General features: G+C 34.7%; 1 protein-coding gene across 6 annotated transcripts in view; it reads right to left on the bottom strand.

Annotated features, from left to right (window-relative positions):
• Positions 1–361: 361 nt before the first annotated feature.
• Positions 362–19,855, bottom strand: part of SCFD1 (sec1 family domain containing 1) — a 55,549-nt gene continuing 36,055 nt past the window's right edge. Inside the window, exons 18-25 of one of the 6 annotated variants that reach the window (XM_010574243.1) lie at positions 19,379–19,441; positions 18,318–18,393; positions 15,888–15,941; positions 11,173–11,225; positions 8,429–8,462; positions 7,147–7,212; positions 2,989–3,057; positions 362–686 (exon numbers count right to left, since the gene is read on the bottom strand). In XM_010574243.1, coding sequence (XP_010572545.1) covers positions 669–686; positions 2,989–3,057; positions 7,147–7,212; positions 8,429–8,462; positions 11,173–11,225; positions 15,888–15,941; positions 18,318–18,393; positions 19,379–19,441 — 433 coding nt within the window. In that variant the 3' untranslated portion in view covers positions 362–668. Of the gene's footprint in view, positions 687–1,102; positions 2,060–2,988; positions 3,058–3,181; positions 3,228–7,146; positions 7,213–8,428; positions 8,463–11,172; positions 11,226–15,887; positions 15,942–18,317; positions 18,394–18,580; positions 18,811–19,378; positions 19,442–19,855 lie in introns of those variants that run through there. The other 5 variants (XM_010574240.1, XM_010574242.1, XM_010574245.1 and 2 more) reach the window with 5 other exon arrangements.

The raw sequence follows: 19,855 nt of genomic DNA, 5'->3' as shown, positions 1-19,855 counted from the left end.
CAAAGAGCCAGCTTACTTTCAACATTGTTTGCCTCTAGATTAACCATGGAGACTTCTTGTACAACCTTCTACATTCCAAATTCCACAAGAGGTATTCAGGGAAAAGGGCCGTGTAACAAAAACCAGCATGCCATAACTCGGGTTGTGTCAGAAGGGAAGAAGTGTGATGAGCATGCTGTTACAGAGATAGAGAGGAAAATCTGAGGTTTTAATGGTAACAGAGAGCTTAGGACTGCCAGTACAACAAAGCCAGATAACTCGTTTGGAGAGGAAAGAGAAGAATGTTTAAAGTACTAAAACCCTGTATTTACTAATTTTTAAAAAAAAAACAAACCCCAAATTGACCAGTGCCTGTTCACACAACAGACCTGAAGATCCAGCTATAAAGCTGGGCACAAATGAAACCTGTCTCCAGAGGCAGTGTAAAGACTGCAAATTAAGTTTCTGAACACAGCCACCAAAGTAATTTCTGGTATCTTTACATAGTTTACTGAAACAGTAAATTCTGTAAGCTGTGCTCCTGGTTTAAATGGGCAGGGTCCATCGTATCACAGGCTCCCACAAGATCCAGACAGAAAGCAGTCAGCAGGTTTTTCGGAAGTTGATTGTCAGCTGCAAGGCTAAAACTCTTCACATAGGAAGCACAGTTCTCCTGGGGATGGATTACTTCAAGCTCCTGGAACAAACTCCCACAGGAAGCAATAAACACTTTAAATGTAATTTTCTTTTCCAAATGCACTTTGACCTTGTTTTTACTAACAAATATAGTGTATACATAGGGAATTAGAATAATAAACTGCATTTGACACAGTGAGTCCTTGCTGACTGAAGTATGGGAGAGTGCTCACATACAACAACTATAATTAACACTGCAATAAAGAAGTTTATTGACTTGGCAAAGTTAGAAGTTTATAGCAGTAGTGTGGAGTAGCTTACAACACTCAGCTGAGATAATTAAATAACATTATTACTTTTTGATAACATGGTCTAGATTATGTATATTTTTATTGTGATACTTTTAAGGAATGGATCAACTGCATTTCTTGTATAGATGTTCTGAAAAAAATCTACAGAGGACATTTCTAGAGGCAGAGACCTACAGCTATGAAGAAATTTTGTTAGCTTCCTCAATTCCCATACGCACTCTCCAGAGCTATCATTACTGGCAAAATTTAATTATATAATGAGATTCTTTTAACTACTAAACTGTCCCTACCTAATGCAGCTGTTAGAAACTGTATTGTAAATATGTGCTTATAAACCAGTTAAGAGCTGCTCTGTGAGTATGACTTGGTTTCTTCCCAAACGTAACAGTCAAAGCAGTTACACTATAAAGTGCAGAAGAAAATTATTACAGATTTCACAGTTTTATGGTTTGAAACTGTGACTGTGTAGGCAAACAAATTTTCTCTTAAGAGAAAAGCTAAGTTACTGTATCAGAAACTTGTACTGAAGGTATCTTCAAGTACATCTTTGGACCATGAAGCAAAGACTGCAGAAATCTAAGCACAAGTATAATGACTTTGGTAAAATAAAAGGTAAGAACTAGAAGTAGTAGTTCTCTTGCTCTAAGGCTGTTTGTCTGTGGTCCTAAAAGGCAGTTTTGTCCTTTTCAATTTTGTTAAATAGTCTGGCTTTAAAGAAGAACACATTTCCTAAAGACAGAGTTGACCTCTTCTTCAAGCTATTGCTTTGTTTACTGTAACAGAAACTATACATAAGAACTTGAAAATGCTATGCTTTTCAGCCAGCTCTGTCATATGCTATAGCTAATACTGCGTTTAGAATGTAATAATGTGAAACTGACCCCCACCAAAAATGTAGCAGGTTTTAATGTTTATTTCTGAAATGTTGATATACACCGTATTAATTACAGATTTTTTTTAAAGGTTATAATAATAATGAAATGGGTTTAAGTTTTAATATAATGACAAAATTATAGATATGAAGATATCCGAATATTTTAACAATTCTCTGTTGTCACGTTGCCATCCAGGTAATGGTGTTTCAGTCTTATTTCTGGCCAAGTTGGGACAGCTAAATGTGAAGAGACAGAAAACTATTAGGTTGTTCATCTTATTCTTTCAGTCCAACTAATATCCAGTTCATAGGGTAAATATTTCTGTCCTATAAGCTTTGTTTGTCTCTTACAACCAAAAGTATGCTGGTAGTAGAATATTTAATGCATTCCCTCACAGGAGAGGATCTGAGCTTCAAATCTTAAGATCTGAATAAATCTCGGAGGTGAAGGTGCAGTGTGCACAGTTAAGTCAACAAAAAAGTTAAATAAGCTGACTGAACAGTTATAAACTGGTAAGTACCATTTGTCTCTTTCAAATGCAACAAGAATTAATTCAGTTCTTTAAAATGTAGTTTTGAATAACAATTTATTCTCATCTGAGTAGGAAGTAAAACCATAGGTGGTGACAGTTACTGAAGGGCTGCTATTGGCTGACCACCATGAATAATTTTTATTTTGCATTTGTATTGGAATGAGGCATAGAGAAGTAATGGTGATGATGTTTTTAACAACACTGAAAGATTGATTTTAGTACTGGTATGGACAACATCAAGCTCCCACTAGGCCAGTATTTATAAATAGCAAAATTTAGGACAAAGGTTTAAAGATCACAGTTCAATAGCAGTTTTTAGCATGTAAAAGTCACTAGAATAGCCTGGATAGACATGCTCTTTGTGAAAGTATCAAGAACTGAGTCATTTTTTTCATTAGGATTTATGTTAAGGCAATTATTATGAAGTTGTTCACCTGCATTACCTGTGAACTCACATTGGCAATACAGGCCTTCAAAAGTTAATTAAAAATAATGACTCTAAACCCCCATTTCCATCAAGTGAAAATAGATAACAAGAACATGTATTAATCTTTCACAAATAGTTTGTTTTTTCCATGGAGAGATGTAAAGGTAAGTAAGTCAACACACAGTTACAGAAGTAATTAATATTATAGATGTTACCAAAGGTACCTACCTGTTTTATAAACTGTGTAGCATTAAAAAGTTCACTGCAGCCATACAGGACATGTTTGCCTTGTTTACCCTAAAAAAAAAAAAAAAAAAAAAAAAAAAAAGGACAGGAAGAAATCATTAACAGAACAGAATAGCAGAATTGGCTTAAACTAATTGTATACCAAAAAAAAAAAATCTTGATGTTGAAGTCTTACACTTTTGGCTGGAAAAAGAATAGTTGTTCCACCAGAGCAAAAAAACCTCTAATTAAATTGAAGTGGAAAATGCGAGACCAGAGGCAGAAAGAATGTGGAAATAATGGGGCATTTTACACATTTAAACTCACTAGAATGCTAAGTTCTCTGATGGATCTATGAATGGCTTGGGAAGTTAACAACCGTACTTGAGCAAATCCTAAAATAATGGCCCTGCGCTAAGAATAATGACATATTTACCATTTCTGTTGTGTTAGAGCCAGAAAACTTCAATCTGTAATTCATTTCCATGGGATGATGTAAAAAACAGCACTTTTTTTGGTAAAGGGATTCTGAAACAGTTATGTTGATTTCAATTGGCTGTATGAGAAACCTAGTTTGCAATTTAACTGCATTTGCTTGATAGGCTACCAAAGTGCTATATTAGCAGTTTGGAAGTGAAACTTAGTTTAAGTAATACATAGTTTCAGATTGAGTTTATTTCCAGTGTTGGGCTAATAATCCCATGGTTCCTCAAGGTTCAAGCATAGGCTTGAGAAATCTGTTTTAGTGTTAAATTATTTTGCATTTTCCTGTATTAGTTAGGTAAAACTTGCTTATTAAAGAGCAAAATAGGAACATAAGCCTTGAAAAAATGATTTTGTTTCATATGTATTACCAATTGTGCTGTTTCAGCAGAAAGTAACAGAAGCAAATTCGAACAGTCCTTAGCTGGTGGTCACATGCTAATTGGGGAGATGGTAATCCTAGTTTAAGTCCTCATCTTTATTAATTTTGAGTGGTTTGTGGCAATAAGTGATTCTTGTCACTGAGCAGGATCTTGAGCTTGCATCTTCCCGCTTTTCAGGCCAGTGTTTTTAATCTTGATGTCCGAACAGGTCTGGTTTTGATCTAAACTGGTATTTTGAAAGATCTGCTTTGGTAGTGTGACTGAATAGCATTTGTTTCTGCCTAGTACCCCCCAAAGTTTTAAACTATACAAATATTTGTGAAATGGGACTGTTGCCTTTCAGGCAGCTCTAAAATTCATTAACATAAACACTTCCAGTCTGTTGTATATATTCTTCTAAAAAAAGTAATTTTTAAAATGTGTATGCTTTTATTTAAAGTTAATTACTTAGTCCATTAAAAGAAAGAGCTGCATCTCCAAATAATCATTGGAGTCAAGTCGAAACTGCTTAACATCTAAAAAAAACCCCAAACCTCAGTACTCTTCCGAAGTCCAGTGTTATTTAATGACTGAGAAACTTATGCTGGATTTACATTTCTTGTGATAAATGATAACATCTATCCCAGGTAGATTGGAACAGACTATCAAGCAGTATCTTTCTAACCATCTACAGAAGAAAATTAAAGGACATGCTAAATTCTTTTGCACAAAACAGTATGCTAGTCTCCTCTTGGAGGCTCCCTATGGCTTGCAATTTTGATTACACATTTTCAGCATGTTGAACTGAACTTGACCAATATATTTATTTTAAGGCACAATCTGCCTTACTGACATTGTAAATATTTGCTTTTTGACAATGTGAAATAGTCTATTCTAGCACAGAACTGCTCATAATTGGATTTGAGGGTTCCTCTTAATTGTCCTACAGAAAAACCCCAGAATGTCAAAGCTGAATGAACATTGCTTCCTGTTTTAGAAAATTTTAAATACTTTCTCTGTGCTTTCCAAGGCAAACTGGCAAAACAGATAGTACTTAGAAAAATAAAGCAGTGAATAAAAGCTTTGTGGTATCTGCTTGCAAGAACAGAGCTGTTGATTTTTCTCTTTTTATTCTGGAGGAAGACTGATTGAATATTAGAATAATTAATAAGCTACATCTGTTGAAACAACAGATGCTGGAAGTGTACCACATGGAAAAGCAAATTTTATTGGATAAGCCTGTAAGTCACCTGGGAGAGGCAGACAAGTCTCTGGGGGGTGGGAGGTGGAATTAAGGCTTTCATTGACCTTTCTTGTTTTTTCAAGAGCGAGCAGCTAAATGGAATAAAGGTGAGGGAGTCTTTCCCCTTGGGGAGGTCATCTCCCACTGACTAAGTATGCAGTCTGAAGAAACATACAGCACCCTTCAGCTGTGACAACTGATGATGAAGAAACCTCTGCCCATGGGTTCCAGAAGAACAACGATGTCCAACTTCTGACTCTCTGTAAGATCTAACATTATCGTTCCTGTAGCTTTCAGCTCCTTCTGTCCTCTCCATCTGTCTACCAAATGACCTCCTGATTGCCCTCTTATTCCTCATAAACTTCAGCTTCCTGTCACTTTGTATGAAGTGCTGAGTGTTTAACTTGTCCTTTTACAAAGGCTCTGTGTATATACCTATAAGCATACACAGCAAACCTCGGCTCTGTCAGTATGCAGCTACATATCAGAGAAATATGTATTAGCCTCTAGGGGATTCAGAGTTTTATTTTAGTAGGAAGTAACAAATACACATCACTAATACACATGTTGCTGGGCATTCTTTTGAACTGATATGGCATCTGAAGCGGCTTTGGGTAAACTAAGGAGCAAGCCAAAAGTTTGACAGTGCACTCTGCTCCAGGCAGATGCCCCAATGAATGCTATAATTAGTTATCCAGAATAGTGGAGAGTGCTAAGCTGAGCCTGAACAATTTCTTTAACTTACATTCCCCTTCCTCTCCCTTCCCCTATCCAGACCAGCTCTGTTCCAAAATGGCTGCCTGTTGGGGGTGGGGGGAAACAACTCTGCACACACGTTCTGACTTTACGTTCTTCAAGATTTACCTGGACATAAAACTCTCATGTACTTGTTTTGTGGAAGAGGTGTTTTTCAGCGACTAATGCTCCATATTTGTTCTTTTGTGTGAAAAGCCTCAATCCAGTCCACCACAGGACAGGACGATCGTACCATGAACAAGGTCATGATCTGGAAGGAAGAATGGTATGCTGGTGCTCTTAAATAATTTATTACCTACTTCAAAATTTTATCAAGGTTCCTTTTGTATTTTTTTTATGCCTGGAAAGTGCTTGAATCCCACACCCCTGCCTTCCAAGAATTGTAATGATGTAGTTACTTTTCTCCATCCACTGATTTTTGGTATACATGTGTTCTGCTAGGCTGGCCAGCTGGAACCAGAGAACTTAAATCTGTTACACCAGCATTACATAGTTGGTTATGTATTTTCTGCTTTGTGCATATGACACCTCTTATGATTTCTACACAGAATCAAATGATGCAGTATATCAAGAATAAGCTTCTGTTAACTCATTAGCAAAAACTTCTAAATGTGGATAAATAATAAATGCTCAGATATTGATGCTGATCTGATCTTTGCTCTGACAGATAGCATAGAAGCCAACATAATGCAAATACTGAAACAACAGACATTATGCTCAAGTAAGATTGTTGTAAAATAAGATACTCTTATCTGTAGGCCTTGTTTTGAACTGACTTCATGTTGTGAAGTTGCATATGAAAAAGCACCGTAGTATCTCTTCTGTGGTATTCATGAAAACTAGAGATTTCTGAGCAGTTCCTTACTTTCAAGGCTATGATATGCTACAGCTGCTTTATTTAACAACAGCAAATGAAAACTAGTAACAGGACTCCAAAACAATATGAACAGCCAAACTGACAGCATTTGATGTGTCAGTACAGAAGACAGGTTAATTCAGTTAGCTACATCTGCTGACAGTTTCCAACCATGTTAGTGTGTACGAAGACAAAATAAAGCAGAATGCAGTTTATTTACTCAATTAAAAAGTGCAACATGAGCAAAAATACCAGAAACAGTAACTCTTTGTTGGTCTGAATTAATACTCCACATTTTCTACTGATTTTGTACATACTTTTTTCCCAGAGTCTGTATATAATAAGGATGTTAAGGCTAGTTTCATAGACTTAATCTTCTAAATACTAAATGTTACACAAACCCTGCTAAAACTGGTTTCTATCAGTAAGTTATGGACTACAACCGACAGAAGTGCACATACCTTTATGTAGTCAATAAGATTTTGATATTCAATATAGTTGCCTCCTCCAACTACAAACACTATTGCCTAAAAGGCAACACACATATAATCAGAGTACGCATTCAAATTCTTAACGTTTCAGTGGTAAAATATATACCAAATCATCCTAATCACACTGCAGTCTAATAAGAACTGGATACAGAACCACTAGCTTCCTGCCCTAAAGAAGATAATAGAAGAGTTTTTAGTAGGATGCAGAAGAGCAAGCTGAGAGCTTTTAACATGTCACTATCTTCTACTAAGAAATATTTGAAACATGCAGTTTCAACATGTTACTTCTTTGAGCGGAGATGTCTCCAGTGTCCATAGGAACAGTTAAAATATTTCCATGGATGCTTAAGAATTGATTTGGGACACAAATAAAATACTTCTGTTATAAAGGAATATACTTTTTCATTATTTCCCCCCCTCCCACTTACCACTGGTAATAATCTATAACATTACAGACCACCAGTATTTTCTGGGCTATGTTTAAAAGAGAACACTTAATGAACAGAAAAAGGAGACTTAAGAGTTGCATCATTTTTGTTAACATTCACTATCCAAAATTGTTTGACTACACTATATGAATTTTATACAGACATTTTTGCTAGCCATATGTATATGACACCACGTCTATTTCTTTTGTTCAGGAGGATAATTAAGAGATTTCAAGAGAAATCTGAGACATTTGTATATTGCCAAGGCAAAGATTTTGCTTATGAAACTTGGTAGTAGAGATCAGGTAAGCAAGACTTTTACTATTTGCAAATACTTATGTTGAAAATTACTGAAAGTTACTGGCATTAGTATAAAATTACATTTGTTGGTTTGCTTTTTTCCTTTAATTGCAGAGACTGTTTAAATTACTGTCGCTTAAATCAGTGGTCAACACTGCTGTTTAAAGCCAGGCAAAGGATTAAATCTAGAGAACATTCTAAAGATCTGGTATAAAAATGGGGGTTTTAAATTGCTGAGTACCCAATTATGATATTAATAAATCCCTGTAATTACCTCCAGAAGAATTTTCTAGATTTTTTTTTCCTCCAGTATTAGTTAATGTTTGCATAGTCCTTTGAAGATGAAAAGACTTCTTCAGAATAACAGCTAATTATAATTAATAATAGGTATAATTAGTCTAAGTGGTTTTTGCAAACAAGACCTCTCGTTTTCTTAATTGTGATCATCAAAAATGACTGGTACTTCAGGATTTATTTTTTTTTTTAACACATGAACATTGAAAAATAATTTCTATGTGACTTACCTCCTGGAATGGATTTTTGTTTCTTGGAACTGAGCTATAAAAAGAAACACAAACTACAATTTAAATTTTATTAGACATTAATATAAATACGCAAAATAAGTATCATGCACACATCATGTTTATGGAATACTATATAATATTAGACATATAAAATAGAACAATAATTGCCTTTCTGCATTCATTCTGTAAGTATTTTATTTAAATGATTTGTTATGGAAAATCATTCATTCTACAGGACGGAATACATCAGTAAACAGGAGTTTTACTTCATCAGTTTAAAGGTTGCTGTTTGCATCATAAGCTTTGTGTCAACACTTCTTTTCGAGCTTAAAAGCTCTAACTATAGTGCTGCTAGCTAGGAGCAAATACAACGAGCAAAAAATTTCATCAGTATTAGCACCGTTCATGACACTTGCAAATCCTGCCTATTGGAATCTTAACTAGGTAAGCCAGTCAGTCTGCAGTGCCTGCATGTGTACTTATTGATGCTTCAAAAATCTCAAAAATACTATAGGCAGCAGGAATGTGTTCTGCTGTCAGGTGTCACAGCAACAACATTAGGATTAAAATGATTTAAGGAGGAAGATGTAAGTTACAGTTTGGCTGGTACAGACTCTTCCTCTCCATTTGAATACACGGTCCTAGCCACAGGGAAGTAGCAGGGAGAGGGGGAGAAACCTCTTTTCCTGCATCACCTTGCATCTTCAGGAGGAAGGGAAAAAGCAAAGAGAAAGCTCTGAAGGGTCAGTCTGCTCTCCTGCCCTTTGCTCACTACCTTCCTGCCCTGTACGGGCCTGCAGCCCCAGGTAGTCAAATACATCTTCTGTTCTAAGACAGATTAAAAGCATTGCATTTTGCCCTTCAACTTACCTTTTGCCTTATTTTGAGAAGTTTTCTCTGAGTGACCAATAACAATTGACCCAACATGGAGCCCAGTGTACCAGAAATATAGGTTTTGAGAGGGAATGACTATCTCTAACATGTTGTTTTGATCTGGCATGAGTACTACAGACTGCCCATAAGTGGAACTGTTAGCCCAATTCTCTCATCGTTTGAATATGATATGACAAATCCACACACATTTTATGTTATCCTTTCAGAGGGCAAGGCCTGTTTATACTTGACGTAGGCTTTACACAGGATATAAAGATACTGTTTTGTTAAGACTGAATTACAGTAATGTAGATCCTACTCTATTTAAAAAATAATAGGTAGAAATGCCAGTATTTCTTAAAACAGGAGTATGTTAGAAAAAAATTAGTCACTTTTTAATATCATTCCATTAATTATACTAATTGATATTGTTACTTTAAACTAGTAATATTTTGTCAAGCCAGCCAAGCTGTGGTTTTTTATCATCTACATAAATAGTTGAAGGGAGAATTAGAAGAAACCCTTATATAGCTATACTAGAGTTTTGTTGTCATGCTGAAATATGATTTAAGGAATATAACTTCAGTTTATGTACAAAACCCAAACAAACCCCAAACTAGAAATTAAGTTTTTCCCTATGATGATTATTATAGCTATACAGAATGGCACATTAATGAACAGGTGTAAATGCATATCTTTACATTGTTTAAAGCAATGTAAGAACTACATGGAGTGGGTAAAAAATGCACATTTACATGAGAAAAACCCTTCAGCTTTAATAAAACAAATCTTTGCACTTCTGCACAAAATCCTCCAAAAATGCTATAAAAGCATAACAAAACAATGAAAGTTGCAATTAAAATGAAACATAAAATACTGGCAATTTTCTTTTTTGATGCTTTGAAAATCTGCTTATCTTTGAAATTGTATAGTCTGTAATAATACTTTCTAATGAAACATACACATTATCTGAAATTTGTTTCCTATTACTACTGATGCTGTCAGAAATATACTTTCCATGTTTCAAGACTAGAGGAAGCAGAGACAGATTTTTATGTAAATAACTAAAACCAATTCTGGACCTATTTTATCCATAGTCATCCTGTAATAAACCCCTGCAATTAAACAAGCTGCTTGTTTTCCCACAGGTATGGTGAAAAGTACTTTTAGAAGGTATGTTAAAATTAAGTATCTTCTCTGTTTCTAGGGTATTAGAGGTGAGATTATCAGCCACAGTTATTGGTCAAAGATATAAAGCAAAAGATACACATTTATAAACTTCTAGTGTAATTCCACTTCTTCTCTTTTATTGGCAAAATAAACTATATCCACCTCTCCCTTGATATGCACATGAATATAAAATGTGCACCTGCCTACACAAGAGCAAATGCAGTCAATTTTTTGTGATTTTTTTTTCCAAGTTTATTAACAAATTACTAAATAAGAGTTGTATTCAAATGAAAATTTTAACTGTTTAAAAAGTGATAAAGAAATTTTGGTGCACTATCCAATGACTTTTTAATTTAACAGTGAAAACCTACAAATTTTCAAAGAAACCAAGCAGTACACCTATAAAGAATTCTAACAGTTATTATTGCTAAATATTAGTACACATTCCTGTGACTAAACCAATGTACATGTTAGCAGCATGTTCAGTCACTGGAACAAAAGATATTTTTTTTTGCAGTGTTATAAAAATTTATCTGGTTGATCCACTTCCTGTTGTGAATTCTTTCAACAGCAACTGTTGTAACTTAGAATTAATGACTACAAGTAGTTAATTGTAGTCAGCATGTAAAATAAAACCGGATTTCTTAAGTTACCCTGTGAAAAGGCTATGAGGAAAGAAGCAAAACTCATAGTAAACTCACCTGTCACTGCCTCGTAGCATCTTGGGGTCAAAATACCGGTAGTCATCTGTCTCCTATTAAAAACGTACTTTTTATCTCAAAAGATTGGAATTTTGGCTTATGAATTTCTACTTGTATCTATTACATTAAACATCATTCAAACCAATGTCGTTTTGCACTTAGCAGTCACATCTTTCAAAATTAATTGTGGTGTCTACTAATACTTACGGTATTTGTACATAACTGAACCAGTACAGAATAAACAACAGTGTGAGAGCTATGAAGGGTGCTATTGAGCTTTTTGTTTCTGGTTCATCTAAAATTGACTATTGCACACTTTCCAAAAAATACATTGGTTGCATAATAAATCCCAATAGAAAGGCAGTAGGCAGAAAGAAAAATTAAGGTGCTACCAGCTTTAGAGGAACATCACAGGGTTAGTTATAAATGCTAAAATTTTCCAGGTTAGAGATCTGGTATTGATTTAATATTATAAAACAAAACACTTCTATGGCAATGAATGCTAAATACAAGATAGATCAAAATCTGCTACTGTTATGTAACTTACCCTTTTCATTTCATGATTTATGACTACTATTAAACCAAAATTAAGCTCTTGAAGAAATGAGTTCCACAAGAATTTGACAAGTCTGACTGTCTAAACTATAAAAAAAAAAAAATGTTCTTCACACAAAACACTGAGGCACTTCCAATATTTTTATTGGCAACAAGCAGGATTTTTGCCAATTATTACGGATGAAAAACAAAACTTCTTAGTAACTCCTTCTGACAACTACTTGGCTTTCTTCTGTTTCTATACTACATTTTCATCCAGGTACTGTGAAGTTTAGTTTGTGGATAAACTACGTGCAGGACTACAGTTGATTTCATCTGGGTGCTTACATGCAAAATCTCTGTGTTTTGATGATTCTGTAGAGCAGAAATAATTCTTCTTGAGCAGTAGCCATTTTCTGGGGAGTTTATTGGAGCTCACAAAGCATAACTACCTCTATTACTACAAAATATTTAGCATACATGTGGTGGTTACACACACAGAAAATAAATCTATTTGATATTAAGGACTTGCATGTAATTATATAAAATATGTCTCTCATCGTCTTTTTTAAAAAAAATTAATTTAGATCTAATTTCACACTGAAGCCCTGTAAAATGCTTTTATATGCTTCACCAGGAATTTCAACTGCATTTGTAAAGGCTGCCAGCTTTATGATTTTGGCAGCCTTGTACATAAAGATGGTATAGTAGTGACTTTGAAGTAATGAGAGAGCTGGGAAAGGACAGATATTGCTACTAAAACTGAGAGGTATTTGAGAAACCTGTAACTTGGATAAAGAGCTGCAGCTTCCTCGTTTGTTAGAATGAATTACAGATCAATGCCAGAACTAAAATCAGAGTTAAAAAAAAAGTATTACAAACATTTCCTCCTGAATGTGTTACTGCTGTGTTTTTTCACTGTGGGCTTGTGTAAGTAGACACACAAAAAGCGGTAAAGTAATAGAAATGTGATAAGCTAGTTTTTTTGTTGTTGTTGTTTTAAATACACCATTCCTGCTGAAATCAGTTCTGAGGGTGCAGGGAAAGAAACCCTACTAGACTTTGTTTACTTTAAGAAATAGCTTGTCTGCCAATAAAAACAACTGTATAGCAGTTTCCTTAGACACAACTGAATCTGTGACTTCCTAAGCAATTCCAGACTAAAATTCATACTTTTGAAATTATAATCTTAATTTTCAAGATTTCAAATAAAAATGGAAAAAGACCCATGGGAATATGCTTGACTTTCAGTCTGTATTGGTTTTCTGCAGAATCTAACATGACTAGTTTGGATTAAGGAAGTCCTCCATTTTTAGAATTTTTTTGTTGTAATGCATGAAAGGTAATCATACGGTAGGTATATCCTAAGCCTGAAAGATACTATATTCACTGAAAGGGATGATATTAACCAAAATACAGTTCCGTTCACAAATAAGACTTACCTACCTCTTAAGTGAATAAAAATGCACATACTATATTGACAGAGGCTAAACCCCTTTGGGACTTTGTCATAAAAATATTAAAGGTTTACTTATCAAAGATAAGAAGAATCAAAGCATTTTGTGGAAGATACTTAAAAGAATCTCGGTAATTCTGTAGTAAGTGGTGGGCAATTTCACAACTATGGGTTAAAATTTATGTATACTTGACAATATGATTTATTTTTTTTGTTAGGAGGATTTAAAGTTTTAATCAATCTTCATTTAGCGATACCAAAACAAAGCAACTATGTTAGATTTATGAAAAGAACACTCCTTTATGAAAACATAATCCAAAAGCAATTGCTTAAAAACCTGCTTCAACCAATAAATGTTAATACTACTTAAAAAACCCAAGTAACGGATTCCTTTAAGGTCATCAATGAATGTTTCTGAATAAGTATTTCAAGAAAAAGTGTAACTATAGTTAAACAATCTAGACAAATTAAAAAAATTACAGGATGGTATTATTGCCCGTAAGAACTGTTCTATCTGTTCCTGCTTTTGAAAAACTTGGAAAACACAGGGGTAGACTCATTTGTGCTTCCTGGTAGCTGTGAAACAAAAGAAGCAGCAGGGACAAGTAATACACAAAGTGATTTACAGATAACCCTACAGAGCTTTGCACAGCATATCATTCTAAATAGGTTTAAAATCACAACTGACAGTAATATTTTCGAATGTTGGTGATACAAGTTGTATATTTCATATATTTACTTTATTGTTGCATTTTATACTTAGAAAATAATTTATTTACGTTCTTTGTAATAATTGTTTGACTTCTCAATAATCTGTTCTAATTTTGCATTACAACTTTTATCTGTATGTACATTTCATACAGTGATCACTGTAGTTAGTAAGATCCAATTAATTATAAAGGAATTTTTTTTCTATTTTGTAAAAAAAAAAAACCAAAAAAAAACTTAAGCTTTTTCCCCCCCCTCCCTTTGTATTTTGCCTGCAGTGCAAAAAATTCTGGGAAATAGAAAAGGACCTCAAACATCAGAAGATCAAGAGAGGCCACAGTGGTGTATTTCTACACATTGACCTTTTCCAGATACAATTTCATTTCTGTTGATGGAACAGCAAGTCTAAACATATTCCAGAATGACTCTCTGGGTTGCTTCTGTTAGCTGAAACTTACTCAAAAAGTTGCTGTCAAATTTCCTGCAGGTTAGCAGAATCATTCTTTAGGGCTTGCCTGGTCTCTTATGACTTGAAAAGTAGGACTCCCTGTTTTGGGCCATGAATACCAGTCTCTGACATGGCAGTGAAACACGAAGCTGCTGTCTGACTGGCTCAATCTCTGCTTTTTCAAGTGAGAAGATCAATGTTTTCTCCAAATTATCAAAGTGATCGTAGCTGTTTTCTACTAAGTGAACTGTAACAATATCACATCAGCAAAAAACCCCTGTGTGATGTGCACACTTTTCCAAATCAATTCCTAAACTTGTACCCTGAAAAAGCTAGCGTTTATTTAAGAAAAATTGTTTTCTTTTTTCACCTGCTTGTAAGTTATCTGTAGTCTTTAATTTTGGATTTCTGTATTAAGTGTTCTGAGTGACCTCTACTGGTTGACTAGATAAAAGTAGCTCCGTACCTATTTTCTAGGTCTTGCAAAGAGGGACAACAATCCACTGCCACTGAAAACAAGTGTCAATTTCTTTGCTTAAGAGATAGCGAATTTTCTGCTAACAATCATGACAATATATTATCTATGCAATACAGTTTAAGAAAAGGCAGGATTACTTGCATGTTGATCATTTTCATATTTTACCATTATTTATCTCCATTTACATATAGTTAATAACTGAAGTTGAAAGTGGACTAAGAAGAATGTTTTAAACCTACTAACCAGTGTGAAATATAACAATTGCATCTCTCTGACACTGATGACATTAAAACAGGACGACTGATACAATGTGGCAAACATATTAAAGCTTTCTAAATTACTTTTAACAGGTGATTTTTTCAGAACAAGTTTGTGCACAGGATGGTTTTATGTAAGAGTTCTGAAGGAACGAAGTACATAGTAAGAAAAGACTGCTTTGACTATACACTACGTATAAAAAGACAGGGCTATTTTTAGCTGTAAATTCTAGCAAATGTCTTGACTATCTAGCTAACATTTAAGCGTTTCAAAAGTTTGTAACTTATGTAAGTGAGCAAATTTTCACAGAAACAAGGGGAAAAGAGGACTTTTCTGACAGAAAACCAACTCTGATTGCAAACTGAAAGACTGCATGAGTACTAAAATATTTTCCTCTGAATAGTAAAGCTTTAAAGATGTGGGAAACAAAATTTTCTTTAACATACCTCTCTAACTACTTTGCTTCTGAACTCGCGCTCTTAAAAAAAAAAAAATCCCCTTGATGCAAAGAAAATTTCGGCCCACGGTTCAACTTTTAGAAATTTCGGAGCAGCAGAAACTCAGTGTAGCACAAGAGTAACAGAAGCTCAGAATTGGAAAAAAACCTCAAAAACATTAGTTCCAATGAGACACAATACATAGTCATTATTTAGAAACTATTTTTATGCAAAAAATCTTATGAAATAGTTATGAAAATGGATCTATTCTTGAGATACAGCATGATTAGATTTAACTGCGTTACCATGAAAAAAAATAGCCATGGCATATTACATCTCACAGCCTCAAGATTTCATTTGTTCCACCTCTTTCCATCTGAAGGCATTTATACTTACGGGGTTTGACTTCATCTCCATAAGGTTGTCCAATATACGTGTGACTGGTAGATTCTGTAAAACATAATGTGAAATTAATGGAATGCTGAAATGCTTACTATCAATTATTCACAGGCATGCTATTATTTACAGAATAGTTTACAGAGCATTTGAAATACTACTTTAAACAGTTTTTTTCTTATATTTTATATTTTGTAAAGGTTGAGCAGTTTTATCATCACCTAAATTACCTTTCTGTACAGAAAATGCAAACATCTGAGGAGCATCTAGCTAGGGGATGAACAGATAGCATAAAAAGAAGTGTGAAGACAAGAACGGAGTTGTATTTAGGTATTACCACCATATGCAGACATGTGATGATGTATGCATTCTTATTCAAAAAATACTTTGCAGTTTAAGGAAAGAATTTTAAAGCTGAAGATGAGAGTTAAGGGTGTGATTCTAAAAAAGAACTAATGTTGTCAAAGAAATGGGTAAAAAAAGCAATGCTGGCAACAAATGTTTGGATGAACTGGAAAGGAACAAACTTTGAGATTCAAGATGACTTTTCCTTATTTAAGATGGGAAATGTTAGCTTGGACAAAGGATCTGAAGTACTAAACAGTCAAACCACTTTAGTTATAATAAACTGAGGGAGAGTTTACATAGCAACAGAATTGGAAAAGTGTCTTGTTGACAGAATATATCAAAAAAGGATATTCCAAAAGATGATCTACAAATAACACTGAAAAATGCTTAGTAAAAACCCAATGTAAATCCCCAGATGACTGAATGAGGAATAAAAAGTTAACTTTTGTCGTGTTTTAACCCCAGCCAGCAACTAAGCACCACGCAGCCGCTCACTCACTCCCCCCCATCCAGTGGGATGGGGGGGAAAATCGGGAAAAGAAGTAAAACTCGTGGGTTGAGATAAGAACGGTTTAATAGAACAGAAAAGAAGAAACTAATAATGATAATGATAACACTAATAAAATGACAACAGTAGTAATAAAAGGGTGGAAATGTACAAATGATGCGCAGGGTGATTGCTCACCACCCGCCGACCAACACCCAGCCAGTCCCCGAGCGGCAATTCCCTGCTCCCCCCCCTTCCCAGTTCCTAAACTAGATGGGACGTCACATGGTATGGAATACCCTGTCGGCCAGTTTGGGTCAGCTGCCCTGGCTGGGCATGAGAAGCTGAAAAATCCTTGACTATAGTCTAAACACTACTGAGCAACAACTGAAAACATCAGTGTTATCAACATTCTTCACATACTGAACTCAAAACATAGCACTGTACCAGCTACTAGGAAGACAGCTAACTCTATCCCAGCTGAAACCAGGACACTTTAATAGAAATACCACAGACCTACATCAGGCTAAAAAATATGAGGAAGAATAGTGTTTTGTTTGGCTACCCCAAAACACCTGGAGAAGGAATTAAAAGCCAGAAAAAAATATCCTGAAAACATTGGCATTGTGGCTTCTTACTCACTCAGAACCCCCCAAAAAGTTAGCCATTTTGTCAAGAATGCTACTAACTTTTTAAAGCCACACGTTAGAAGAAATGACAAAATGTTTAATTCAAGAAGAACAGGAAGTCTTATTTAGAATAGAATTATTATTTATTGTTACAAGTAACAGTTTATCTGAATATCTTTATAAAACACAATATACAGGCAAGCTGCATATTTATAACAGTTTTCTCAACTATATTTCATGACATGCCACTGATTTGTAACTGTGCAATGCGACTTATCATACCTAGTCATAGTGAAATTCCCACAGAATAAATTTCATTGACTTCCCTACAAAAGCCACGGGCACAATCTTTTAAAACCTTTATATGATAGCTGACATTTTTCATGCATTAATTATGTGTATAATAGGATGACTAAACAAACAACAGCTATGATAAGATTAACTATGTCAAAAAGATGCATCTTTAGTTAGAGGGAAGATTTCATTTTATTTAGTTCTGATATGCTGCATTTCTAAGTCAAATTCTGATTCTTCCACTAAGAATTATAATACAACGAACGATCTTTTTCTTAGAAATCTTGATGTCAAAATATTACAGAATTAAGATTTTTAACAGTAAATATTTATTTATTGCCACCTGATGAAAGTGCATTTTGGAGAAAATAATGTCGGCTACAACGAGTTATACAATCTGTGTGTCTTTTTTTTGTTTGTTTGCTTTTGGGGGGTGTACATTGGAATCTAATTCCTTACAAATGGAGGTATTAAAAGAAAATCTGAACATTAGTCGTTACTTCTCTAAAAACCAGAAGCTACAAAGTGATAGATCTATCCACCAGCAGAGGTTGATGTTTGTTTTTTACTGTACAACTAATTTTATTAATATGACAGAGGTACTGAAAGTTGTGTTTCTAAGTGTTCACAATGCTCATGTGATACTTTTTTTTAATTGGTTTTTAAACTTACTTGTTGCTTCAGTACCAAGTTCTTCACTCCTTCCATTACAAACTGTGATCCTGTATTCATAACACGTGAAAACAGACTGAAAAACAAAATAAAGACGATGTGTAAGATTCTTAAGTTTTATGCTGACATCCAATTCCCATTAAAGTTAATGGGACTTAAGTATGAAGTCATTCAATTTGTCATGAAATATATTCTTCGAACCACATGGCAACCAAGTATATGGGAATACACCTATAATCTAGCAGTTAGATCCTCACCTATCACAATAGGAGTCTTGAATTCTAGTCTATAATCCATTGAACAGTTTGTTTTACAACTTCAGTAATGCAAGGATTTGAGTACTCCTTTCAAGTGGGTGTCCTAATCACCAGAGTTAACAGAGATGCTCAGTGTTTCCAACCAACCAAACAGTAATTTTTCTAAGTGAGACAGCACTGGAATTCTCTCTAACCATACTGCACCACAGTTTCCTTATGACAGTGACAGTGCATTCCTGAAAGTAAAGTTGGTAATGAGGATTCAAATCCTCTCAAGCACGGGAGGACCCAAGTCCCATACCCTGTATCCCGTATGGGATATGTGTACCCTTAGCCCAGTCATTATCTTTTCTTTTCATGTCTTGAAATAAATAATTACACCTTTCAACAAGCAGACAGATACCCAGTCCAGGACATCCTAATGAAAAAGGAGAGAACCAGTTTTGAATACACAGGACTGTTGTTATCTTCTGCCATTGATTAAATAAGGTTCAAAATGATGGCTGTCATAGATCCATTTCCTGGTGCCGAATTCTCCTGTGAGAGTATATTTAATGTGCAGGTGCAGATATCACTATATTAAGTTAGTTTGTGGATTTGGTCACAGATGCTTTTATTTTCTTGTGTGTAAGTCCTATGCACTGTTAAGGGGAGATGAGTGCTTGAATTGTCTGTAACTTAAAACTTTTTACAAATAGAGAAATGTTTTATTCTGGGCCTTGTATAGCACTAATCACACTTTCAGTACTACTAAAGTAGGTTAAAAGAACCCAAAGGCTTACAGAAAAATAATCAGAAGCATACCCCAAAGGTTTAGGTGTAGTGTTTCCATAGCTGGTTGGAGCTGAAGCCATCTTAGTGAAAGCCCTGTGAAAGCAGGGATAGAAATCAAATGCTTATCTCATGGCACATACTGCTGTAGAATGTTCATTCTGGTCATCTGAAAGTGAAAAAACTTCTGCTTCTCAAACTCTTTCAGGAAGTAACTATTTATTACATGCACCCCACTTGTCTAGAAAGACAATAGTTAAGGAACTGTAAGGAATTAGATTTTATACTTAAAAGACAAAGAATTTATTTTGATACCACATAAAACTAGAATAACTGAAAGGCAGCATGGCCCTCTGGTATGAACCAAAAAAATTTGGAGTCTGAGCTAGCACAACTTTTCATTTAATTCAGTAAGTTGTTTCTGTCTTGTTTGATTAAGTACACTATTATGTGTCATGTTCAATAGTGTTCTGGCATTACTGGAGTTTAGTTTTAAAATAAGATTTGCAT

The sequence above is a fragment of the Haliaeetus leucocephalus genome, unplaced genomic scaffold, assembly GCF_000737465.1.
Source record: "Haliaeetus leucocephalus isolate CR32 unplaced genomic scaffold, Haliaeetus_leucocephalus-4.0 Scaffold417, whole genome shotgun sequence".
NCBI lineage: Eukaryota > Metazoa > Chordata > Aves > Accipitriformes > Accipitridae > Haliaeetus > Haliaeetus leucocephalus.
This window is presented reverse-complemented; position numbering and strand designations above follow the sequence as displayed.